At 55.7% G+C, this 19,243-nt stretch overlaps 2 protein-coding genes across 4 annotated transcripts in view; one reads left to right on the top strand and one right to left on the bottom strand.

The window, feature by feature from the left end:
• Positions 1-5,215, top strand: part of PRMT7 (protein arginine methyltransferase 7) — a 38,626-nt gene extending 33,411 nt beyond the window's left edge. Inside the window, exons 14-18 of the mRNA XM_069550171.1 lie at positions 34-195; positions 1,380-1,454; positions 3,608-3,768; positions 4,668-4,764; positions 4,989-5,215. Coding sequence (XP_069406272.1) covers positions 34-195; positions 1,380-1,454; positions 3,608-3,768; positions 4,668-4,764; positions 4,989-5,168 — 675 coding nt within the window. The 3' untranslated portion in view covers positions 5,169-5,215. The remainder of the gene's footprint in view (positions 1-33; positions 196-1,379; positions 1,455-3,607; positions 3,769-4,667; positions 4,765-4,988) is intronic.
• Positions 5,216-8,500: 3,285 nt separating this feature from the next.
• SMPD3 (sphingomyelin phosphodiesterase 3) overlaps positions 8,501-19,243 on the bottom strand; it is an 81,713-nt gene continuing 70,970 nt past the window's right edge. For all 3 annotated transcript variants that reach the window (XM_069550174.1, XM_069550175.1, XM_069550177.1), the window contains exons 3-9: positions 17,352-18,882; positions 12,541-12,616; positions 12,283-12,438; positions 11,678-11,767; positions 11,435-11,498; positions 9,522-9,684; positions 8,501-9,273 (exon numbers count right to left, since the gene is read on the bottom strand). In XM_069550174.1, the coding sequence (XP_069406275.1) occupies positions 9,172-9,273; positions 9,522-9,684; positions 11,435-11,498; positions 11,678-11,767; positions 12,283-12,438; positions 12,541-12,616; positions 17,352-18,671 (1,971 nt within the window). In that variant the 5' untranslated portion in view covers positions 18,672-18,882 and the 3' untranslated portion in view covers positions 8,501-9,171. The remainder of the gene's footprint in view (positions 9,274-9,521; positions 9,685-11,434; positions 11,499-11,677; positions 11,768-12,282; positions 12,439-12,540; positions 12,617-17,351; positions 18,883-19,243) is intronic.

Consider the following 19,243-nt stretch of genomic DNA (forward strand, 5'->3'; position numbering starts at 1 on the left):
ATACCTGGGCCTGCTTCTCTCTCTGATTGGCAGGTTTCTCTCCTCCTGGGTGAGCCATTCTTCACCACCAGCCTGCTTCCGTGGCACAACTTGTACTTCTGGTATGTGCGGACTGCTGTGGACCAACACCTGGGGCCTGGCGCTGTGGTGATGCCCCAGGCCGCCTCGCTGCACGTGATGGTCGTGGAGTTCAGGGTAGGGCCACCCAGAGGTTTTCTTGGCAGGGGGTGGGGGATTGTTTTCTTGTGTGGACCTTGGATGCAGGTGGAGCACCTAGGGTCTTAATGGTTTGAAGCTCTGTTTTTCTGTATCAGCACACCTCAGGGCTGAATAGAAGAGGCTCGCCTTTGTAAAAATAAAGTAATTTAGCACATGAAATGGAAATGGTTGTGTGTTGTCATTTTACAATTACGGCTTATCAGAATAATTTTAAAATATAAATTAAGAATTTCAGAAGACAAGCTGTGCAGCTTGCTCTGCTCTCATTAAGAGCTGAGGCTCCAGTTGTTAAAAGCATTTTGAGATGGGCAAGTCAGCTTCCTTATGCAAGAAAAATTGAAAAGCTTCATTTTCATTTTCTCATCAAAGCAGAACCATAGTCAAAAAGTCATTTTGGGAAAGATATTTTTTATTAAAAGGATTTTGAAATGCTTTTAACCTGAAATACAGAGTGAACTTCATTTGATGTTTCTTTGATAAGGATGGCTTTATCCCTTGGTAGCTTAGTGGTTCTGTCACTTAATTTTTTGGCCATTTCTTCTGCATTACTTACTTACTTGACCAGATTTCCACGGGAATTCTGGTTTTCATGGCCAGTGAGTGACTGTGGAGAACAATGCTGTTCCCAGGTATATGTCCAAAAGACAGAGGATACTGAGTTGACTGGCTTGAGTAACCTCTGGTCTCCTCCTAGGATCCTGTTGTCCTCACACTCTCTTTATGGGCATAGAGGCTCAAGAAGTGGTTGACTGAGTTCTTCCCAATGAATCAGTGTTCAGGATGGACAGGAAGGGGTTAGAGAGCCTGTCTGAGTAGCTCTGGTCAGCTGTCCCTCAGTGGAGAGGGCTTGGGATCATGAGAAGCTTTGCAGGTCTGAGAAACCATCCTGGGTCTTTGTTGTCTTTGGGTCCCTTCAGCTGTGGGAGTCTCTTCCAGGCCTGTGGGAGCAGCAAGATGTGCCTCAGGTTTGGAGTTGGGGCAGCCCCAGCCTCTTACCCTTCCTACTCTTGCCACCACACTTGCGTGTGCCTGAGTGTGTGTCGACATCTGTGTGCTGTCCCAGAGAACCGTGGCCGTGCCTGCCCACCCATCCCCATTGGGTGGGTGTAGGGGTTGGCGCGCCCTGGTGGGTGGGTGTCAAGACTGTGCCTTCTTTTCAGGACCTGTGGCAGATCCGGAGCCCCTGTGGTAACTGTGAAGGCTTCGATGTGCGCATCATGGATGACATGATTAAGGTATGCAGGGCCGCAGCTTCTGCCACAGTGTTCCATCCACACTCCATCGGGCCACAGGCTTCTGAAGGGGATGTCTGGCTTCCATGGAGGGACCAGGGTTGGGCAATGTGGGCAGTATGCAGAGAGCTCCTCTACTGGGGGCAGCAGGGGCAGCCATATCTGTCCCGCTTGGTTCACCGTGAGCATGACCTGAGAGCCACTGCATCTCCAAGTCTGGCTGGTGTTAGGCCATCCTCAGCCTGGGGCTGTAATCCCTGAATCAGAATTTTGGGCTGGGGTCCATCTGTCACCAGACCACTGGAAATACTCCTGCCAGTGTCAGCAGCTAGTTCTTGTTTGGGATGGCCTCTCTAGAAAGCGATTTTGGCAACCTGAGCCAGCTGTTTTCATTCTGGGGACTCAATTTCAGGGGAAGGTGCTTGAGGATGGAGGTGGGTGGGATGTAGAAGGAGGGTTCCTGCAGGGTTATCTGTATATTAGTAGGGGATCCAGTCAGCCACCAGGGTCTGCAGCTCCCAGAAATGAGGGCATTCATGAAAGTGCCAACGATACTTGGCCAGGATAGATGTGAAGAGTCACGAACCCTGTGAGAAGGGCAGGACACCATCACATTTTTATGTATTAAGAAAATTCACACATGTAATAACTGTAAATGGAAAGTGACCTGTACAATACAACATTAAACATTTTTTTTAATTATAAAAAAATTACACATACAGTGAAAAAGGAGTGGATTGCAGACACCAAAATGTTAGTTCTATGTTCGGAAGTGGTTAGTTTTTTCCTCCCTTTTGCTTCTTTCTGTTTATATTTTCTACAGTGATTGTGGATTCCTTGTGTAAACATTTTTTAAGTAAAAAACATCCAGGGGACATTGCAGTTTTTCGTCTTACCTGCCTCTCCACAGCAGACCACTGACTGTTCCATGCCCCTGGGAACACCACACACTCTAGCTCTCTCTGGCCACGTCTCAGGCTCCTTCTTGGATTCCTCCCCTCTTCGTATCCCTTGAGGTGTCCTGTGCTCTAGAGCTCCCCTAGGTCTCTGCCCAGACCCCTGTGGCTGTCTCCATTCTCTATTTGCTGGCCATTGCCTGCCTCTCTCCTGAGCTCTGACCAGATACCTGAGAGCAGTGACTCCACTGAGATGTCTTCAGGCGCTCCTACCCGCTGCCTCCAGAATCCACCTGCTCTTCCCCCTCCTCTAGTCTGGCCCTCCCAGTGCTGCTTTTCTAGACCTGCTGTTACTTCATACCTGCCAGCTGGGCTCAGGGCCCCGGCAGCCTCCCAGACAAGCCTTCGCCTTCTCATTCAGTTGGTTGTTGGGTTCCACAACCATCAGGTCCGCTGTGAACAAGTTTTCTTTCCCTGCTGTTACTCGTCTGGGCCACTTGCATCTCGTGTCTGACCGTGTGCCCCGCTGCTTCTCCCGTCAGCCTTTCTCCACAGGGAGCTCAAGTGAATCTGTAGATCTGAAGTCTGGCCCTGTCTGTCCTCTGCGGGAAAACCCTGAGCCTCCACCTTCACCCCTGCAGCCAGCCCTCGCCACTCTGCTGGCTCTGCTCTGCTCTCTGACCATTCCCTGCTGGGCTGTGTACACTCTACTCTTTGCTAACAGCTCCTGGGTAACCTTCAAGAGGCAGCCTAGAGGTCACCCCTCCGGGCAGCTTTCCTGCCCAACCCTGTTCTTAGCCAGTCAATGTCCCCTGGACACTGCAGTTGCTCCCCAATTGTCTCCTTCTAGACTGGGATCCTTGTAGGGTGGTGATCTGGCAGCTGTAGTGATCAGTAAGGGTCACTGAATGGGCAAGTGTCCAAGTGATAGGTGATTTCACCAGTGTAGGCAGTTGGTCAAGGTAGCTTGTGAGATGGGCAATGGCTTTGAGTTTTAAAAGGCAGAAAATGAAGCTTAGAGTGCCTTGCTGAGAAGATTGCTTGTGAGTGGTACCAGAAGCCAGCTGGTCTGGCCAGGCGCCTGTGGTCTTTTATGGGGGCTCACTTGCCCCACATGACCATGGCAATTACCCTGAGGGACCAGGGCCATGGTGATAAGGGACCACTGGCATAGATAAACTCTGGAGATGGGGACAAGAGCCCCTTGTTTCCTGGCCACCTGGCTCTATCTCTGCAGAACCTCTCCTCTTCCCTTCTCAGCGCGCCCTGGACTTCAGAGAGAGCAAGGAGGCTGAGCCTCACCCACTGTGGGAGTACCCGTGCCGCAGCCTCTCCAAGCCCCAGCAGATCCTGACCTTTGATTTTCGGCAGCCAGTCCCCCTACAGCCTGTCCATGCTGAGGGCACCATCGAGCTGAGAAGGTGAGTGGAGGCTCCAGGGTCAGGGAGTGAGGAAGGAAGTGGCAGGGCTTGCTTTCTGATAGTTATTGCCTGAATGGCTATAAGCACTCACTTTGGTCACTTTGATGTGGGTGGGATGGCTGTCCTTATCTCAGCCTTGCCCTTCTTCAAGTGACCCTGAAATGTGTGGGGGTCCCCATAGCTTCTGGGTGGGGGGAAAAGCCAGAGTGGGCTTGCTCATCCTCCTACATCTGAGGCTCCCTTTGAGCTCAGCAGTATGTTACACACAGCTGCAGAGAAATGTGAATTTGGTTGCTATGGTTACCCATTGGGCCATATTCTTTCCTGAACCCTCCTGGGAATTGAAGCAGCTTAGGAATTGGCAGGGGCTGTCGTTGTGCAACATGGTCAGGCCCATCCAGCTCCAGCTCCCTTCACGGGGAGGGGTGGCTGCTTACTGGAGGAAGCTTCGTCTTATAACTGGGTGGAAGGCGTGAGCCCAGAGCCCCTTGGGGCTCCTCTGACAAGGAGGAGCCAAGGCAGCTGCCTGTCTGTGCCTGATGCCCAGAGTTATCTGGGAGTGATCTAGACTTCAATGCCTGGACTGCTCTCTCAGCCTTCTGGGCCAACCTTTCCATGATCTCAGGCGGAGGAGGCCAGGCTGGCAGCCAGCTGAGCAGGGTTACTCTGAATACTTGGCCAGACTGTGGGGAGTGAGTGGGCACTTTGGTTGCTCAGCAAGAAGGCCACTTTTACTGAGTGGCCTTCATTCAGGTGGAGTCTTAGAAGCCTCCTGACAGGGCAGGATGGAAGTAGGGAGAATGAGAGGTTTCTGAAAAGCAGAGGGCAGCCATGGCCATGCCAGTCTTTCGTGCAGCTATTTGTTTCTGGTCCCTTTCCACCCCCTGGCCCGTCTCTAGGCGCGGGAGGAGCCACGGAGCTGTCCTGTGGATGGAATATCACCTGACCACGGACAGCACAGTCAGCACCGGCCTCCTGAAGCCTGCAGAGGATGAGGTAGTGCTGTGCTCAGGCCCCGAGTTGGCGGACCCTGAGAGCAGGGGCCATCACGCCACTCGCATGTGCTCTGGGTGTTCCGGGTAGTGACTCCTCAGGGGTCCTGGGTTGTCCAGCTCCAAATAGCAGCTTCTCACTGCGAGCTGTCTGGGCTGGAGGCTTGCCAGGAGGGGGCTGGCTGGGACATCAGAAGCCTCACTGCCTTCTTGCTGCTTTCTCTGCAGGGGGACTGCTGCTGGAACCCCCACTGTAAGCAGGCCGTGTACTTCTTCAACACCACACTCGACCTCAGAGTGCCGCTGGGTGGCCCACAGACCGTCACCTACACTGTGGAGTTCCGCCCCCACGCTGGAGATATCACCATGGATTTCACACTCTCAGATGCGTTGGACCGTGGGTGCTGACCCTCACTTGTTGAGAAATAAAGTGGAGGAGGGCTCTGGGCTCTGAATGGTGGCTTTCCGTGGAGAAAAGTGAAGACACCTTGCCTTTCAGGATCCGTCTTGGCCTCGGGGATTGGAGGAGACCACTTCCCGTTTTGTGTTTTTGCACTGCTGGGTCCTTGCTCCAGAAATGGCAGGAAGTGGGGATTACTTTGGAACTGAGAAGGCGCCAAGGAGCCTACCCGCAGTGGCTTTTAAAGTGCTCAGAGAACTTCCTGGCCACAGTGTCGCTCCTGTGCTCCCTGGGAGGGAGCCAGGGCTGACTGGGCTGGGTGGGTCTGCTATTCTTCTGGAGCTGGGCCAGCCTGGCCTTGCGCTCTGGGGACCTTTGAGTCCACCTGCCCACTCCAGCTCAGAGAGGCTACTATGGGGAGAGTTACTGATGTGTGGCTGGGCTCTGGGTCTTGAAGACCCTGGTAGGGCCAGACTGAGGACCAAGTTCAGACTCTTTTTGTTTGCTAGGTAATGGCCCCAATCCACATTTGTAAAGGTTTGGCCTCCGTGTGCAGCAGCAGCAGGTGACCAAGACCAGCACCTGGACACCATGCTGCTCTTCTGAAGTCAGGGAGGAGGCTGTCCCAGAGCAGTTCAGACGCAGATCCAGGATACCAGCCGGCAGGAGGAGGGAGCCCGAAGGTACAGCCCTTTCCCACGTGCCCCCTTCTAGCAAAAGGACCTTATCCCACAGCAGTCTGAACAGATGGGTAGGTACTAGTGCAGGCACCCCAGCTTCACCTTGCCAGAGAAGGGCAGGGAGTCCCAAGGAGGCCCAGCCTGGTTTCTTCCCACACACAAGGTCTTGTTCTGCTGTTTACTCTAGTTCCACAGGGAGTAAGTAAGAGAACCCAAGTGGCCTGGTGTTTGAGTGGTTCAGGGCAGACTCAGACTGTGCTCATCCCATGGGGAAGGGCAGGAAAGGTAGGCCCTCCACGGCGGGCTCCCCATAGCCCCACCTGGCCACCTCGCCTGCTGGAGTCAGAACAGGGTCCAGACCAGCTTTTCACTCAAATAAGTGCAGAACACCAGCCTTGAGCCTCACAGTTTTATTTTTTTTTTCCTCATTATCCATCCTTCTTTTCAGCACCAGTAAAGGAAAAAAAAACACTTCTCTTTTCAAAATACTTTATCAGGTGTAAAGATTGTTTTTCTTCTAGGGAAGAATCGTTTGGATAATATATTTGATAACATTTTTACCAAAACCTTAGGTGTGCTTACCATAGAAAACCCCTAATGTCCCATGAGGATACAATACAGAAAAAAATACAGAAATAAAAAAAGTGTTTTTTTTTTCTTTTTTAAAACAGTATTTCTAAATTTTAGCAAGTTAATACAATAGTTAAAAAGCATCAAGATTAATACCCATACTTAAAACTGAAGGTGGTTTCGACAGATGAAGTGACCATTTTTCTCTGAAGCTGACCTCTGCCTCCTGGCTTCTGTGGAGGAGGCTGGGCCCGGGGCAGGTGCAGGGCCTTGGGGATTTAAGTGACAACCTGTGTCCATCCTTCCAGGCCTAGATGCCACAGAAACATCTGAGATGTTCCTTTTTTAAAAATCCAAATGGAAAAGTCTAGCTTGTACACAGCCCTGGGGGTACACAGGTTTGATGAAACTCGTGGCTGAGCGATGACGGCCTCAGCACTGAGGCCCCAGAGGGCAGCGCGAGGGGAGTGGGGAGGCAGGCAGGCCCTTCTCTGGAGACCAGGCAGGCTGGGCAGAGGCGACTTTGTTTGGACGGGAGAATGACTGAGGCACAGGGAGGTATGACTTGCCTAAGGCCGCCCCATGAGTAGGGAGAGAAGCATGTGCCCCATGCCCTGGCTCCCCTCCAGCTGGCCCTGGAGGCCAGCAGCCCCTCTGAGGGCTGGAAGCTGTGCTAGAGTCACTCCACTTCAGGAGCCAGGCCCTGCCTCCACGGCTCTCCTGGGCACACAGCTGGCCCACAGCTTGGAGCCTTGGCTCAGGCCCAGACGTCTGGGTATCACATCTGCCCCGTTGAGTTCCACTTGCGAGCAGATTGCTGGCTGCTCCTAGGATTGGAGGCCTCTGACCCAGGGAAGCCTAGCCAGGGCCCCAGGAGCCACAGTCCTGGAGGAGGGGTGCAGTGGAGAGCCAGGGAGGACTGGACCCTGGATGGTGAGCTGCCCTCTTGGCTTGATGTAGAGGGTGGGGCTGGGGGCCTGGCCAGGGGAGTGCTCCAGGCAGTGAAGCCCTCTGCCCAGCTGCTACCCTGGCCAGGGGGCTTCAGACCAGCCCGCACCGCCTTGAGTGCAGCTCTTGGGAGTGTCCCCCTCCAGTACAGGGCCTGGCCTCTGACCTTGCCCCTCTTGGTCCCTCTTGCAGCTCAGTGTGTGACAAGGCACAGCGTCAGCATATTGGCACCAGGAGGCTCCTGGTGGCAGAGTCCTGGTATGTCCCCAGCCTCGTTGGGCAAAACTGGCTTCAAGCCAGGTGGCACGTTGGTTGGGACGCTGTGAGGAGGGGAGATCAGTCGGGGGTTGTTAGTAACCCCCTGAATTGGAGGGGCCTTGCACCTGAAAATAGACAAAGCCCTCCCTGTGTGGGGGTGGGGGGTGTCCCCAGGTGTGTTTAAAAAGGCAGGTGGGCAGAGGCAGTGCTGCCATGGGATGAGGAGCTATGGGCTTCCCCTGCAGGCTCTGCCACACTGTGCAGGTACTGGGGCTGGCCCTGGTTGCATGGTGGCAGACTGGATGCCTGTGCACCTGAACACCAACCAGTACTGCTTCCTATGTGGGACGAGCAGTGGCCATCAGCCTTGCCACCCTCAGCCTGCACACTGGTGAGGTGACAGGCTGCTCTGCGCCTTGACCCCCAAGTCCCTTCATCCAGGGCTGGGGTCACTGTGGAGGATGGGCCTAGGAGGACAGAGCTGCACCCCCCCCACCCCGCCCACCAACCCCAGATGCAGGGGGATGGTTCCTGAGCTCAGCCAGCACGTGGATAGGGACAGTCACCAAGGGAGGATTGGTCCTGAACCAGAAGGGTGTCCGGAGGGGAGACAGGATCAGGCAGAAAGAGAATGTGTTGGTTCTGACAGAACAGAAGCTACAAATCTTACCGTTTTCAAAACAAGAAGTCCCCCTCCCCCCTTAAACCGTGTGTGGCCCTTCTTCCTGTTAAAAGGATGCTCTCTCCTTAGAATCCTGTCTATGGCTCCATGGCCCACGTTGGAGCCTCCAAGGGAGGCCCCAGGCTCTGCTGTGCCAGGGAAGGGAGCCCCTTTCAGGAAGAACAGCATTCTCCCTTGTGGCTTGCAGACCCTTTAAGGGTTATTTTTGTTCTTTTTCTGTTTTTCTTTTTAAAATGTAATCGCCCTTGAATGCAAGACCCTGGGAAAGAGCCCGGGCTCGCTGGTAACTGGACACAGCCTTCATGGTCCCTGCTCGTGAGCTGTCCAGGCTGGAGGCGGCGAGCTGGCGATCCCGTGTCCAGGAATGCTTCTTTGGCTGGTTCTGATTGTGTTTGGAGTTTGGCCTTGGGTGAGGCCCGAGTGAGGGGTCTGTGGCTAAGGTGTGGCACGTGGCATGCGGGCAGCGTGCATGCGAGGGTGCAGGCATGCGAGACAACATGGCAGCAGACAGAAATAATGAACCCTGGACGAAGCTTGAGAAGAGATACAAAGAGTACAGAAACCCGGATCTCATACTAACCCACGGGTTATAAACTAGGTTGTGCTGTAGATTTGTAGAAAATCAATGATTTGAAAGAATGGCACTGGTTGGGCAGCCAGGACTCCCCAGGCCGGCCTGACTCCTGTCCATGGCGAGTGCCCAGAGGTGCCGGGCAGCGCTGGTTCCAGCTCACCTAGGACTGGCCGCGGCTCCCCCGGGCCGCTGCCCTCCTCCGCCAGCACCAGCGGTGCTCGCTGGAGGGGACATGGCCAGGGAGGGACTGCGACTCAAGGGCTGGTGGAGGCCCCGCTGCTCGTGGTGACTGGGCTGGTCTATGCCTCGTCGTCCCCTACAGACACCATCAGTCGCATGGCCACCGGGAGGTGGTCCGTCAGGCCTGACAGCTGGGTGATAAAACTGAATTCTTCCACCTCCTACGGGAGTGGGGAGGGGAGAAAGAAGAAATACCCTTGTTAGACCCAGAGGGCATCCTATAAAGCAGGGGCCTGGCTTGGACCTTCCTGAAGGCAGAGAGTGGGAGCGTCCCTGGGGCCCTCAAAGGCCTCCTGGACTGACACATTCCACTTTCAGAGGAGAGCTAGGTGCTGCCAAGGGGTGTGGAGCAAGAATATCCTGCTATGGGCACAGCCTGGCTGCCCAGCCCAGCCCAGCCCAGACTCACGGCCTTCCAGTCCGGGCATAGCCCCTCCTCCCCGTGCAGCATGTAGTCGATGCGCCTGCCGTTGCCTTTCAGAAGCTCTTTGCGTCCCTTCTGGCCTCCCCCGGGGCTCTTGCTGGTGGGGAAGGCGAGGTACTCCCGGCGACCTTCCTCACTCTCCAAGACCCTGCTCACACAGAAGGCACAGAAAGGCAAGGTGAGTCAGCCCCAGATCCTGAGGGTGGAGCCACGTTCTGTCCCCAAAGTCAGACCAAACCCCTACATTTAAGATCTGTCTTCCCCGTGAGCCCAGAAAGGGACTGGGGTGGATAGAGACTGGGTCTGAGCCTGTGAGTTCCTGTCTGACTGAGCCACTGCCCCGGAGTGTCCCATGCCCACCTGGGATCAGCAGCACTCATATTCCCTTTCTGAACTAGAACGCTGGCACCACCCAAAACCTGTAACCAAGCTGGGGACAGAACTGCCCACCCCCTCTCCAGGGTAGTGTTGTGCTCTGAGCTAATAGGATCCTGTTTAGGGGGAACTTGATCTTTGCAGTGAACCCCAGAGACCCTTCTCTTCTGAAAGTCCCCAGACCCCCCCATGACTCCCGTTTCAGGTCAGCAGGGGAGCCAGGAAAGCACACAGGCCCCATCCCAGGACCGGACTCCTGTGTCAGTCTGTCCCCAAGACCTCGGGACACTTTGAGGACCAGGTGTGTTAAGAAAGGAACAAGGTGGGATGCGGCTGTCGCCCCATTTTTCAGAGGAAGGAAACTGATACAGTTGCTGGTCAGAATTCTACAGGGAGGACAGGGCGCTCAGGTGGAACATTATGCCCTGAGTCCAGGTCTCTTCTGACTCCTTGTCTACCTTTGCTTCCTGCCAAGTTTCCTCCAGAGTCCAAGCACCATTGGGAATGAGCCTTCAAGGGACACCCCATCTCAGAGGGCAGTGTTGGGGCGAGAGCCACAGCCACCAAGAGACACTGCAAAGGCCCACCCGCCCAACTAACGCCTGGACACATGAACAGGGCACCTGGACAGGCTTGGCAGCAAACAAGTTTTTGCAAGGTCTTTATCAGCCTTGAGATATATACACTGATGACACACAGAACATCATTCCATCTCAGAAATGTAATCCATTCCTGTCCTTTGCCTTTGATAATTAATTCTAGCATCAGTGATCTAAGAGTTACTGATAAGTCATTTTTAAATCGTCATCTCATAAAAAGATAATTTTCTCGGCCTGGGATGATGTTTCAAATTTAGTCTATAATCTAATTAATTGGCTCAAATTAGCTTCAAGGAGCCATCGCTGGGGCTCTGGGCTGTCTCGGGCTGTGAATTATAAATTGGCTCTGCTGCTGGCCTCTCAAATGTGTCCTTTTCAGAAGTCTCAGATTGAAGAATACAGTTTGGCTGGGGTGGATCTGTCTTTACTTTGACTGGCTTGTGTTAGCTCTGTTTTTATTTGTCTGATTGGTGGCTGCTGGCTGCTGGTCCCCTGCCACAGATGCCATCCCCAGGGCCCTTTGACAGGGATCTCTGCGGCGCCCGGCCTCGCCCTGGGAGATTATGGTCCTTTTTCCTGTGCCTGAGGCAGGCTGGGGCTCAGAGCAGGCCAGGCTCTGGTAGAATGAGCCCAGACTTGGGGTGCTGGTGTAGGAAAAACCACCTTGAGACCCCAGGCCTCCTCGGGATCCTCTTGGTAAGGACACCCCTGGGGCATGAGGTCCCCACCACAGCCTCTACCCACCCCAAACTTGCATCCCTGATGCTCTTAACAGGCGTCTTGTCCTGGGGAGCTGTGGGCTCTCATCGGCCCACACAGCCCACCTCTCCACACCTAGTCTGGGTCAGTGCTCATCCCAGACCTGAGAGCCACCTGGGTCTGCCTACCCACCTGACCATGGCACTGTGGATGCTGGCCACTTACTTTTGCAGATTGTCAGGGGTGCACACTTCCTCATCATAGAGACCATCCTGGTCCAGCAGAGTTCCTGGGGACAAGGGGGTGAGAGGTTACTGTGGGCAGGAGGGGCAAGCCCAGAGCTTCTGCCGGCTGGGCAGCTCAGTGCCCCCCTCCCCACAATGGTGCGGTCTCTTCAGGAAGTCCATGGGGTGTCAGGCCTCAGCAGTGCCCCTCCCACCCCTGTGCCTGCCCCCAGCCCCAGCTCACCAATTGCCCATGGCTTCTCCTCCCCAGGCCCCAGGCGGCAGGGGTCCTTGTAGCGTGTAAACAGGGAGTGCTGTTGCTCCAGCTTGTCATCTGTGCAGGGAGGGAAGGAATGCTATGGGGCTCAGGGTGTCTGGCATGCCCTGGAGGGCTACCTGCCTCTGGTTCCGGTTTGACCAGAGTCACCAGATCCCTGTCCCTCGGGTAGCTGCTTCTGGGTAGGGTCTGTGTTCCCGGACAGATGGAGCTGTGGTTCATCTGTCACTGGCTTTCTGTGTCCTTGAGAATGCCCCCTCTAACAGCCGTCAGAACTGTGGCTGGTACAAAGTAAGAGCTGAATACAGACGTGGTGAGTATCATGAGCTAACCGCATTAATCTGGATTTCAGAGGCTCCCTGCCTTCACTGCCAGAGGTTTATTTGCAGGGTATCTCCTGACCTCCAGCAAGGTGGCCTCTAAGCTTTCTAGGCAGAGCAGGGGTTCTTATTCTAGGGTTTCTTGAGGGCAGAGAAATCATAGTCTTGCTAAATGTCCCACTTTTGTGCTCCCGAGGAGCAGAGCCCATGCCTCCTCCGTGGTCGACCTTAATGGGAAGGAGCCCGCCTCACCAGAGGAGCAGTTGTCAAAGTTAAAATCTCCGCAGATGATGTCAAACGCCACCAGCTCCTCGGGGTTGGCTGCGCTGGACGAGGAGGTAGATTTTCGGAAATCAGCCAGCCAGTCCTGAAGCATGTTCAGCTGCTCACACCGGATGTCACTGTCCTCTGTGGGGCGGAAGCACAGAGAGGTGCTGCCAGGACCCCTGCCAGGCGAATCCTACCCCTCTGAGGATCCCACCCACTGAAGCTTGGGCCCCTGGGCCCTACCTGACAGGGCGTGCAGGTGTGTGCAGGAGATGTACCCGACGATTCTTTGGTCCTGAGGTGTGCTTCCCACCTGCACCTGTGATGGGGAGGAAGTGTTGGTGATGAGACCTAGAGTTACCGTTGCTCTGAGCACAAAGGGATGCTGGTGATGTCCGACCCCAGCCAGGTCTAACCCTCAGAAACCCAGCTCTGTCGACTTCGGGCTAGCCTGGGGCCTGAGAAGAACAGCACATCGCCTGCTTCTAGGAGCTTCTGCTCCAGTGTGGGAGGCAGATGCTTCAAGAAATACCCGCTTTATGGCAGGGTGAATGCCACCAACAGTTCATGCAGCACTTTGTGGGGGAGAGATGCAGAAACCACCACAGACCTCCCCAAACCCCTGCCATCTCCTGATGACCAGAGTGTCCACACAAATGTTCCTCGCTGCCTTGTCCACTCGCGGGGGCTCCTTCCTCCTCTCCTCAGTCACACCCTGGACCTGATGGTGTGGAACCTGTTCCTCTGAAGTGTAAGTCAGACTCCCTCTAGGATGTGGCCCAGCCACGTAGCTCAATACCCTTGTCCCCGTGAGAGGCCTTGGACCTTGCTTTCTGTCTTCTCATCCCAGTCTTTGCCTCTCTGACTTCATGAGCAATTATTTTATCTGCTTCTTGGCCATGGTCCCCATTAGTCCCCAGATCTGGGATGACAGCTGTGGCTGGTGTCTCCATGGCACCTGTCATGGCTGACCCCAGGCCCCCCTGTGACCACCACCCCACGCCTAGCCCTTCCTCCACAGGGGCCTCTTCATTCTACTTGCCCAACCCATCCTTGCCTCTTGTTCTCCACTGGAGACAGAGTCCCTGGCAGGTGGAGTGGGGCTGAGAGCTCCTCACTGACTCCCTGCCCAACCACAGGTGACCCTGGCAGACCGTCTCCACAGGTTGGCGTAATGAAAACGAGCACCTCAATTGTACAGCACAGACAACTTGGCCCCCAGTGGTGAGTGTGGTGCAAGCCTGAGCCCCAGTCAGGCTGTGGTTGGGAGGTGAGGGTTGACAACCCAGCCTCGGGTTCTCAGGCCCTCTGCTGGAGGCTCCATCTTGGGGCATCCAGACCAGAGGCTTCTGATTGGATCCTCACCCACGTCCTCTCTGGGCTTTCCTCCCTCTGAGTCTCAGCTGTCTTCCCCAAATTTTGCTAATCTATTCTGGCCTGGGTTTTCTGTGACGAGACCCTGAGCCCTGGGAAGTCTCTGGGGAGCGTGACCGTAAAGGCCAGTTCTTAGCTGAGGTGTGGCAGCGGCAGGGCAGGTGCCCTGGCTTCTACTGAGCACAGTTCTGCCTGTCCTCTAGCTGACAGTGGCCGGGACTCAGCACAGGCCCTCTGCTCTGAGAGCCTCGGGAGGCGTCCATCCTTCTATTGCTGAAGTCAGATTGGCATTCCCCTCCATGAGGACTTTCTCTTTATTAAACACCTTGAGCTTTCCACAGCTCTTCATCTCATTTCCCAGCCTGGCAAGGTGTACATCTTTCATCTTCCAGTGCCCAGGCGGATGGATGTCTGGTTACTTGATAATGGGCCCAGATTTGGGACTGTTGATAAGTTCATATGTTCACCATTCACTTCTTGCCCATAGTCCAAACCCACAGTTCAGCACAGTGGTACCCCTGCCTCTGAATCCCTTGGAAATCACACACCGTTGGTGCCCCTTGTTGCAAAACCAACACAGTTTAAAACCACAGTGCCCCCAAGGGCCACACGATGGTGCTCTCTGCATCCTCTGGCCAAGAGCCTGTTCCCTTCTCAGTAGTAATACTCATGCCCTGCTGCTTCATGGATGCGGCCTTTCTGGAGCCTTGCAACTATGAGGATTACACTAAAGTTAACACTGTCGGGTGGCTGGGGTCGTGAGGCTCTGGTGACTGAGGCAGGTTGAAATCTGATCCTCACACCCAGCTCCTCTTGCTGCCCTAAGCTACTCTCTGAGCTGGTGACTGAGCCAAGCTTTTCAGCCGCCAGCCATGTGTTGTTCCTAGTGCAGGAGCCTAGCACTTAGCGCTTGGAGTCACCTCCCTGTGCTGAGCCCTGGGTGGGGACAGAGACAAGTGCAGGGAGGCCCTGCTACTGAGGAGGAGATCCCTCCTGGAGGGGAGGCACCCAGCAGAAGGTATGGCAGCCCCCCTACCCCCGTCCTTCAGTCAGTCCAAGTTCTGCTTTATTATGTGCTGGGACTTACTGATTCCCCGGCTTGAGTCCTGGGGAGCCGCAGAGGCTCGTGTTTCACTTGCAAAAACAAACAATCACTCTGAGAGGCTGTGCCTTTAGTCCTGGTGGGCAGAGACCGTCAACAGAGCAGGACCCAGAACCAGGCTCTTGCTCAGGAGGCAGAAGCTGGTCCAGTCCCTCCCTCCCTTCTCAGGCATCTCTCAGACCCACTTCAAGGATGAGAAGCTCAAGGAGTGAAAGGGGAGGTGGGGATGGGTGGGGAACCCCAGGTGAAGGGAGCAGCCAGGCCCTGCTGGGGCTGGCTCCTGAAATCCCACTTATTTCACTCCTCCACGTGGAGAGAGAGGTACACTGTCGCCCACAGAGATGAGCTGGCTCTGATGTGCCAGGCACCGCCGCTCCGCTCTTGAGTTCTGCCTGACAGGAGAGGTGAGCTGCAAGGCCCTGGGGCCAGGGCTAAGGAACCGGCAAAAGAAAACTGGCTTGTGCTGGACACCACCAAGGAAAGTTCCACTGACATAGGATGACACATGGAGGCCCCTAAGACTGCGGCTGGAATAGAGCTCAGGGAGGGTGGCAGGTGGAGGCTGGCTTCTCCCCGAGGCATGGGAAGAGGGAGACAAGAGTCAGACCCGACACCAGAAGGATGGTAGATGAGGGAGGACAGTCCTAAATCTCAGAGGAATGGTGGCCTGAGCCGTGACATTGCAGCTGGACATACAGGGTGGACCCAGAATCTGGGAAGTGAAATTGGGAGCCTGGGTGGATTCACTGGGCTCAGGGTTAGACAGTCCCCAGCAAGTCTGGAAATGGGAGCTGCAGAGGCACCCCAGGGCAGGTTCCTGGGGCTGATTGCCCGTGGTAACGACTCAGCAGTGAAGAGTGCTGGCTAAGTGGGGTTATCTGCTCTGGGAGCTGCCAACCCCCAACTCAGGCTGGGAGCTGGGCAGAATGCAGCAGGCCTGGTGCTGCCAGATTTACCAGGGTGGGAAGAGGAGCTGCAAACTGGGCTCTATGTAAAATAGCTTGATTTTAAAATGTTGGCCAACATGAAAAATTTTTTAATGGCAGGAACCAAATTAAACATATCTGCAGACTAGTTTTAGATCCGGAAGGTAGAGGCACAAGTTTTTAAAGGATGAGCAGGTGAGAAGAGGCCTGGAAGGAACAGCCAGAGAGCTAGGGGCTGGGAGGAAATTCCGTGGCAGAGGGGCTGGCCCTGGTGTGCATGATAGTTGGGGTGCTGGCCTGAGGGGAGAGAAGAGGAGGAGGTGGTGTGTGGGCTGGGAGCAGGGTTAAGGGGGACCCTGGCCTTTGAGCCATCTGTAGTAGGGCAGGTACAAGGGAAAGGGTACATTCTCCCAACCCCCGAACTGACAGCATGCCGCCTCCTTTCCCAGAAAGTCACTTCGGCTGCTGAGACAAAAATACATCTGTGGAATGAAACACTGACGAACCACATGCCAGAATGGGGACGTTGGTCTCCTGTAAGAGGAGTGTCTTCAATTTCAGCATCTCAGGCTATGAATGGAGAGCCGGGTACCCCAGCTCTGCACTTGCTGAGCCACACAAGAGGCCTGAGCACAGGAGTTGGGGGTCTGGGTGCTGGGCTGGGGCCCTGGCAGGCTCTGTGCAGATGATCCATTTGGGCCCTCACTCCTGGCAGGACCTTGGCTGAAAGGCAGCAGCTTCCTGGACAGGTCAGAGCTGAGGCCTGGGGATGAGCACCCCCACACTGGGCCTCCCCGGTAGCCTCACCAGCCACCTCCATCATGGACCCCTGCTAGCGGAACTGAGAAGTCTCAAGGGGAGTGTGGAGAGAATCCACACCTGAAGCACTTGCTGCCTCTAGGGGCAGAAACGCCTGTTCTGTAACAGCTGGCCAGACGGGGCTTTAGAAAACTCTGGAGTCACCAAGAGCAGCTTTTGGATAGGGAGCAGAAAGTCGACATGCTGAGCATGTCAGGCTCAGGAGAAGATAATGTATAATGACCAAATTACCATGGTCTAAAAACTCCTGCAATTGCATCCAAATTAGCAGAAATAATTATGATTCACTTTAATTAGTGACTCCGGAAGTGACGCCTGGAGCTGGTGGGCAGAGTGCCTGGCATGGCAGCTGCATGACAGCCAAGGGGGAGAGGACATCCCAGCCAGGAGGGCTGGTAGCCTGAGGGAGCAGCTTTGGTAACAGCCGGGCCTGAGAACTCTGTCTTCAAGCTGCACCCGCTTGTCTGCAGTGATTCAGAGCAGGGGCTCCCTGCCACCTCCTCTTAGTACCGTCTGCCACCTTCACCACCGGCACCTGAGAAGCTCCCAGGCCTTGTCCCTCCCACATGGCTCCCACCATGTCAGTAGGCTCTACGTTGCCCCCGCTTTACAGACAGGGAAATGGTGGTGCAGAGATTACCCGGTCTGGAATCTTGGCTCCTGTTCGTGCATGATTTCCCTTGTCTCTGAGCCAGGGGCCCCTCGATTTAGCTCCATAAAAGGCCTTGTCTGCCCCTTGCCCTCCCAGAGAGTGAGGCCTGCCCCTAACCAGCTGCAGCCCGCCTCCCCCCTACCCTCCAAACTCTGAGGCCTGCTGGTGGAGGCCCCCCTACCTTGAGATACAGCGCTCCCTTTGAGGCCAGGCTGTCAGAGAACCGCCCGTTGGGGTAACAGTGATAGGCCACATCCATGATGGGGTAGCGGCTGGCAAAGAAGAGGCCGCTGTTGAGACACTTGAAGCTGCAGCAGCCGTGGCAGCCGTACACCCCAACGTCGTAGAGGATGTACTCGAAGTAGCCGTGCAGCTGGTCTTTCAACTTGGCGGCTGCCCGCTTGTCAAATACCTCCTGCAGGCACAGGAAGTCCAGGTTGGCAGGGAAGAAAGCTGAGACCTCGTGGTCGAAGGCCTCATCTGGGTGGCGCCTCCTGCGCGCAGCCGCCTTCTTCACCACCGAGGCCTTGTTCGGGAGCTTGCTGTTGGCGCCTGGCTCCCCACTGCCACCATCAGCCCCGGCCCGGCCCTTCACCAGGGACTCCCTGGAGGCCGAGGGGCTGCCCAGGCTCCCCGAGTCCCCATCTCGCTGACTGTGGTTGGGTGTCTGGCCCCGTGGGCCCCCACCAGCCCCGTTCCTGGCCTGGCCCCCATTGGGGGGATCGACGGCTTCGGGGGGCCGACCCCCCTCGTCACCACTGATGCGCACGATGCAGGCATCCTCAAGGTTGCCTCCGTCACCTGGGTCCCCGGAGGCCAGGCCGTTGGCAGCCTCATCACTAGGATGACGCCCGCTGTCGCCCTTGTACTCCACAGAGGCCGTCCTCTTGATGCTTCCGGGGACAGCCCGTGGCACACCATCACTGCCCTGCGGTGACACCAGGCTGCTGAAGCTGGCGGCGCTGATGGAGGTGTTGGTGGGAGAGTCGATGTAGATTTTGATCTGGGGTCTACTGGCCCCATTGCGGATTCTCTGCCCGATTTCTTTGGCACGGGCTTGGGTGTTGAACACATTGTTGAGCCTGGCCAGCGAGTCCGGGAGGAGGCAGAGGTTGGCGGTGGCGAAGCAGAAGCTTTTGCCAGGACCTGTACCCTTCCATTCGCTTAGCAGGGCCACCCCACCAGTGGGGCCCTTGTCCTCCAGACGGGAGTAGATGTAGGGCCGGCGGGCAGACTGCAGTGGGGACCAGAGGAGGAAGCCAAGGAACGCGAAGGGCAGCGAGGCAACCAGGAGGGCCAGGTAGACGGGCGTGAAGAGCACGGTGCAGAGCAGCTGGAGGTAGCAAGGGTCGTCCGCCCGCTGGCGCTTCTCGTAGGTGGTGGGTATGAAGGAGGCCAGGAGCCGGTCCGCCAGCCAGTAGCACGGGAAGATAAGGGCCCAGGACACAGCGTGCAGGGCGGACAGACAGCTGTTGGGAAAGGGGGTCGTGTACAAAACCATCGCAGCTCATTGGGCACCACGGCCAGCCCTACTACATGGTGTCCCTGGCAGCGAGAGCACTTTCCTGGGTGGGGCGGGTGAGTAGGGGAGCAGCTGGAGGAGGGTCACCTCCTGGTGAGACACAACTCTGGGTGGTCAGAGGTGTGTGCCGGCCAGCCAGTCATGGTTCCTTCAGTGGGCCATGCTAGGCCACCAAGGCCTGCTGGAGAACCTGCAAGACAGAAAGTGTGGTTGCTGTTTAGTCACTATGTCATGTCTGATTCTTTGCAACCCCTTGGACTATAGCCCGCCAGGCTCCTCTGTCCATGGGATTTCCTAGACAAGAATACTGGAGTGGGTTGCCATTCTCTTCTCCAGGGATCTTCCCAACCCAGGGATCAAACCTGCGTCTCCTCCATTGGCAAGTGGATTCTTTACCACTGAACCATCAGGAAAGCCCAACACAGAAAGTGAGGGGCTGTTATTCATCTTTAGTGGGGTAGATCAGATGCTGGGTCATTGCCCCGCTTGCCCTGTTCCTGCCTCCTCTGACCCCAGCAGGACTGCTCCGAGGACCAGGCTGGAGCCAGCAG

This window comes from Ovis canadensis, chromosome 14 (genome assembly GCF_042477335.2).
Source record: "Ovis canadensis isolate MfBH-ARS-UI-01 breed Bighorn chromosome 14, ARS-UI_OviCan_v2, whole genome shotgun sequence".
In the NCBI taxonomy this organism is placed as follows: domain Eukaryota; kingdom Metazoa; phylum Chordata; class Mammalia; order Artiodactyla; family Bovidae; genus Ovis; species Ovis canadensis.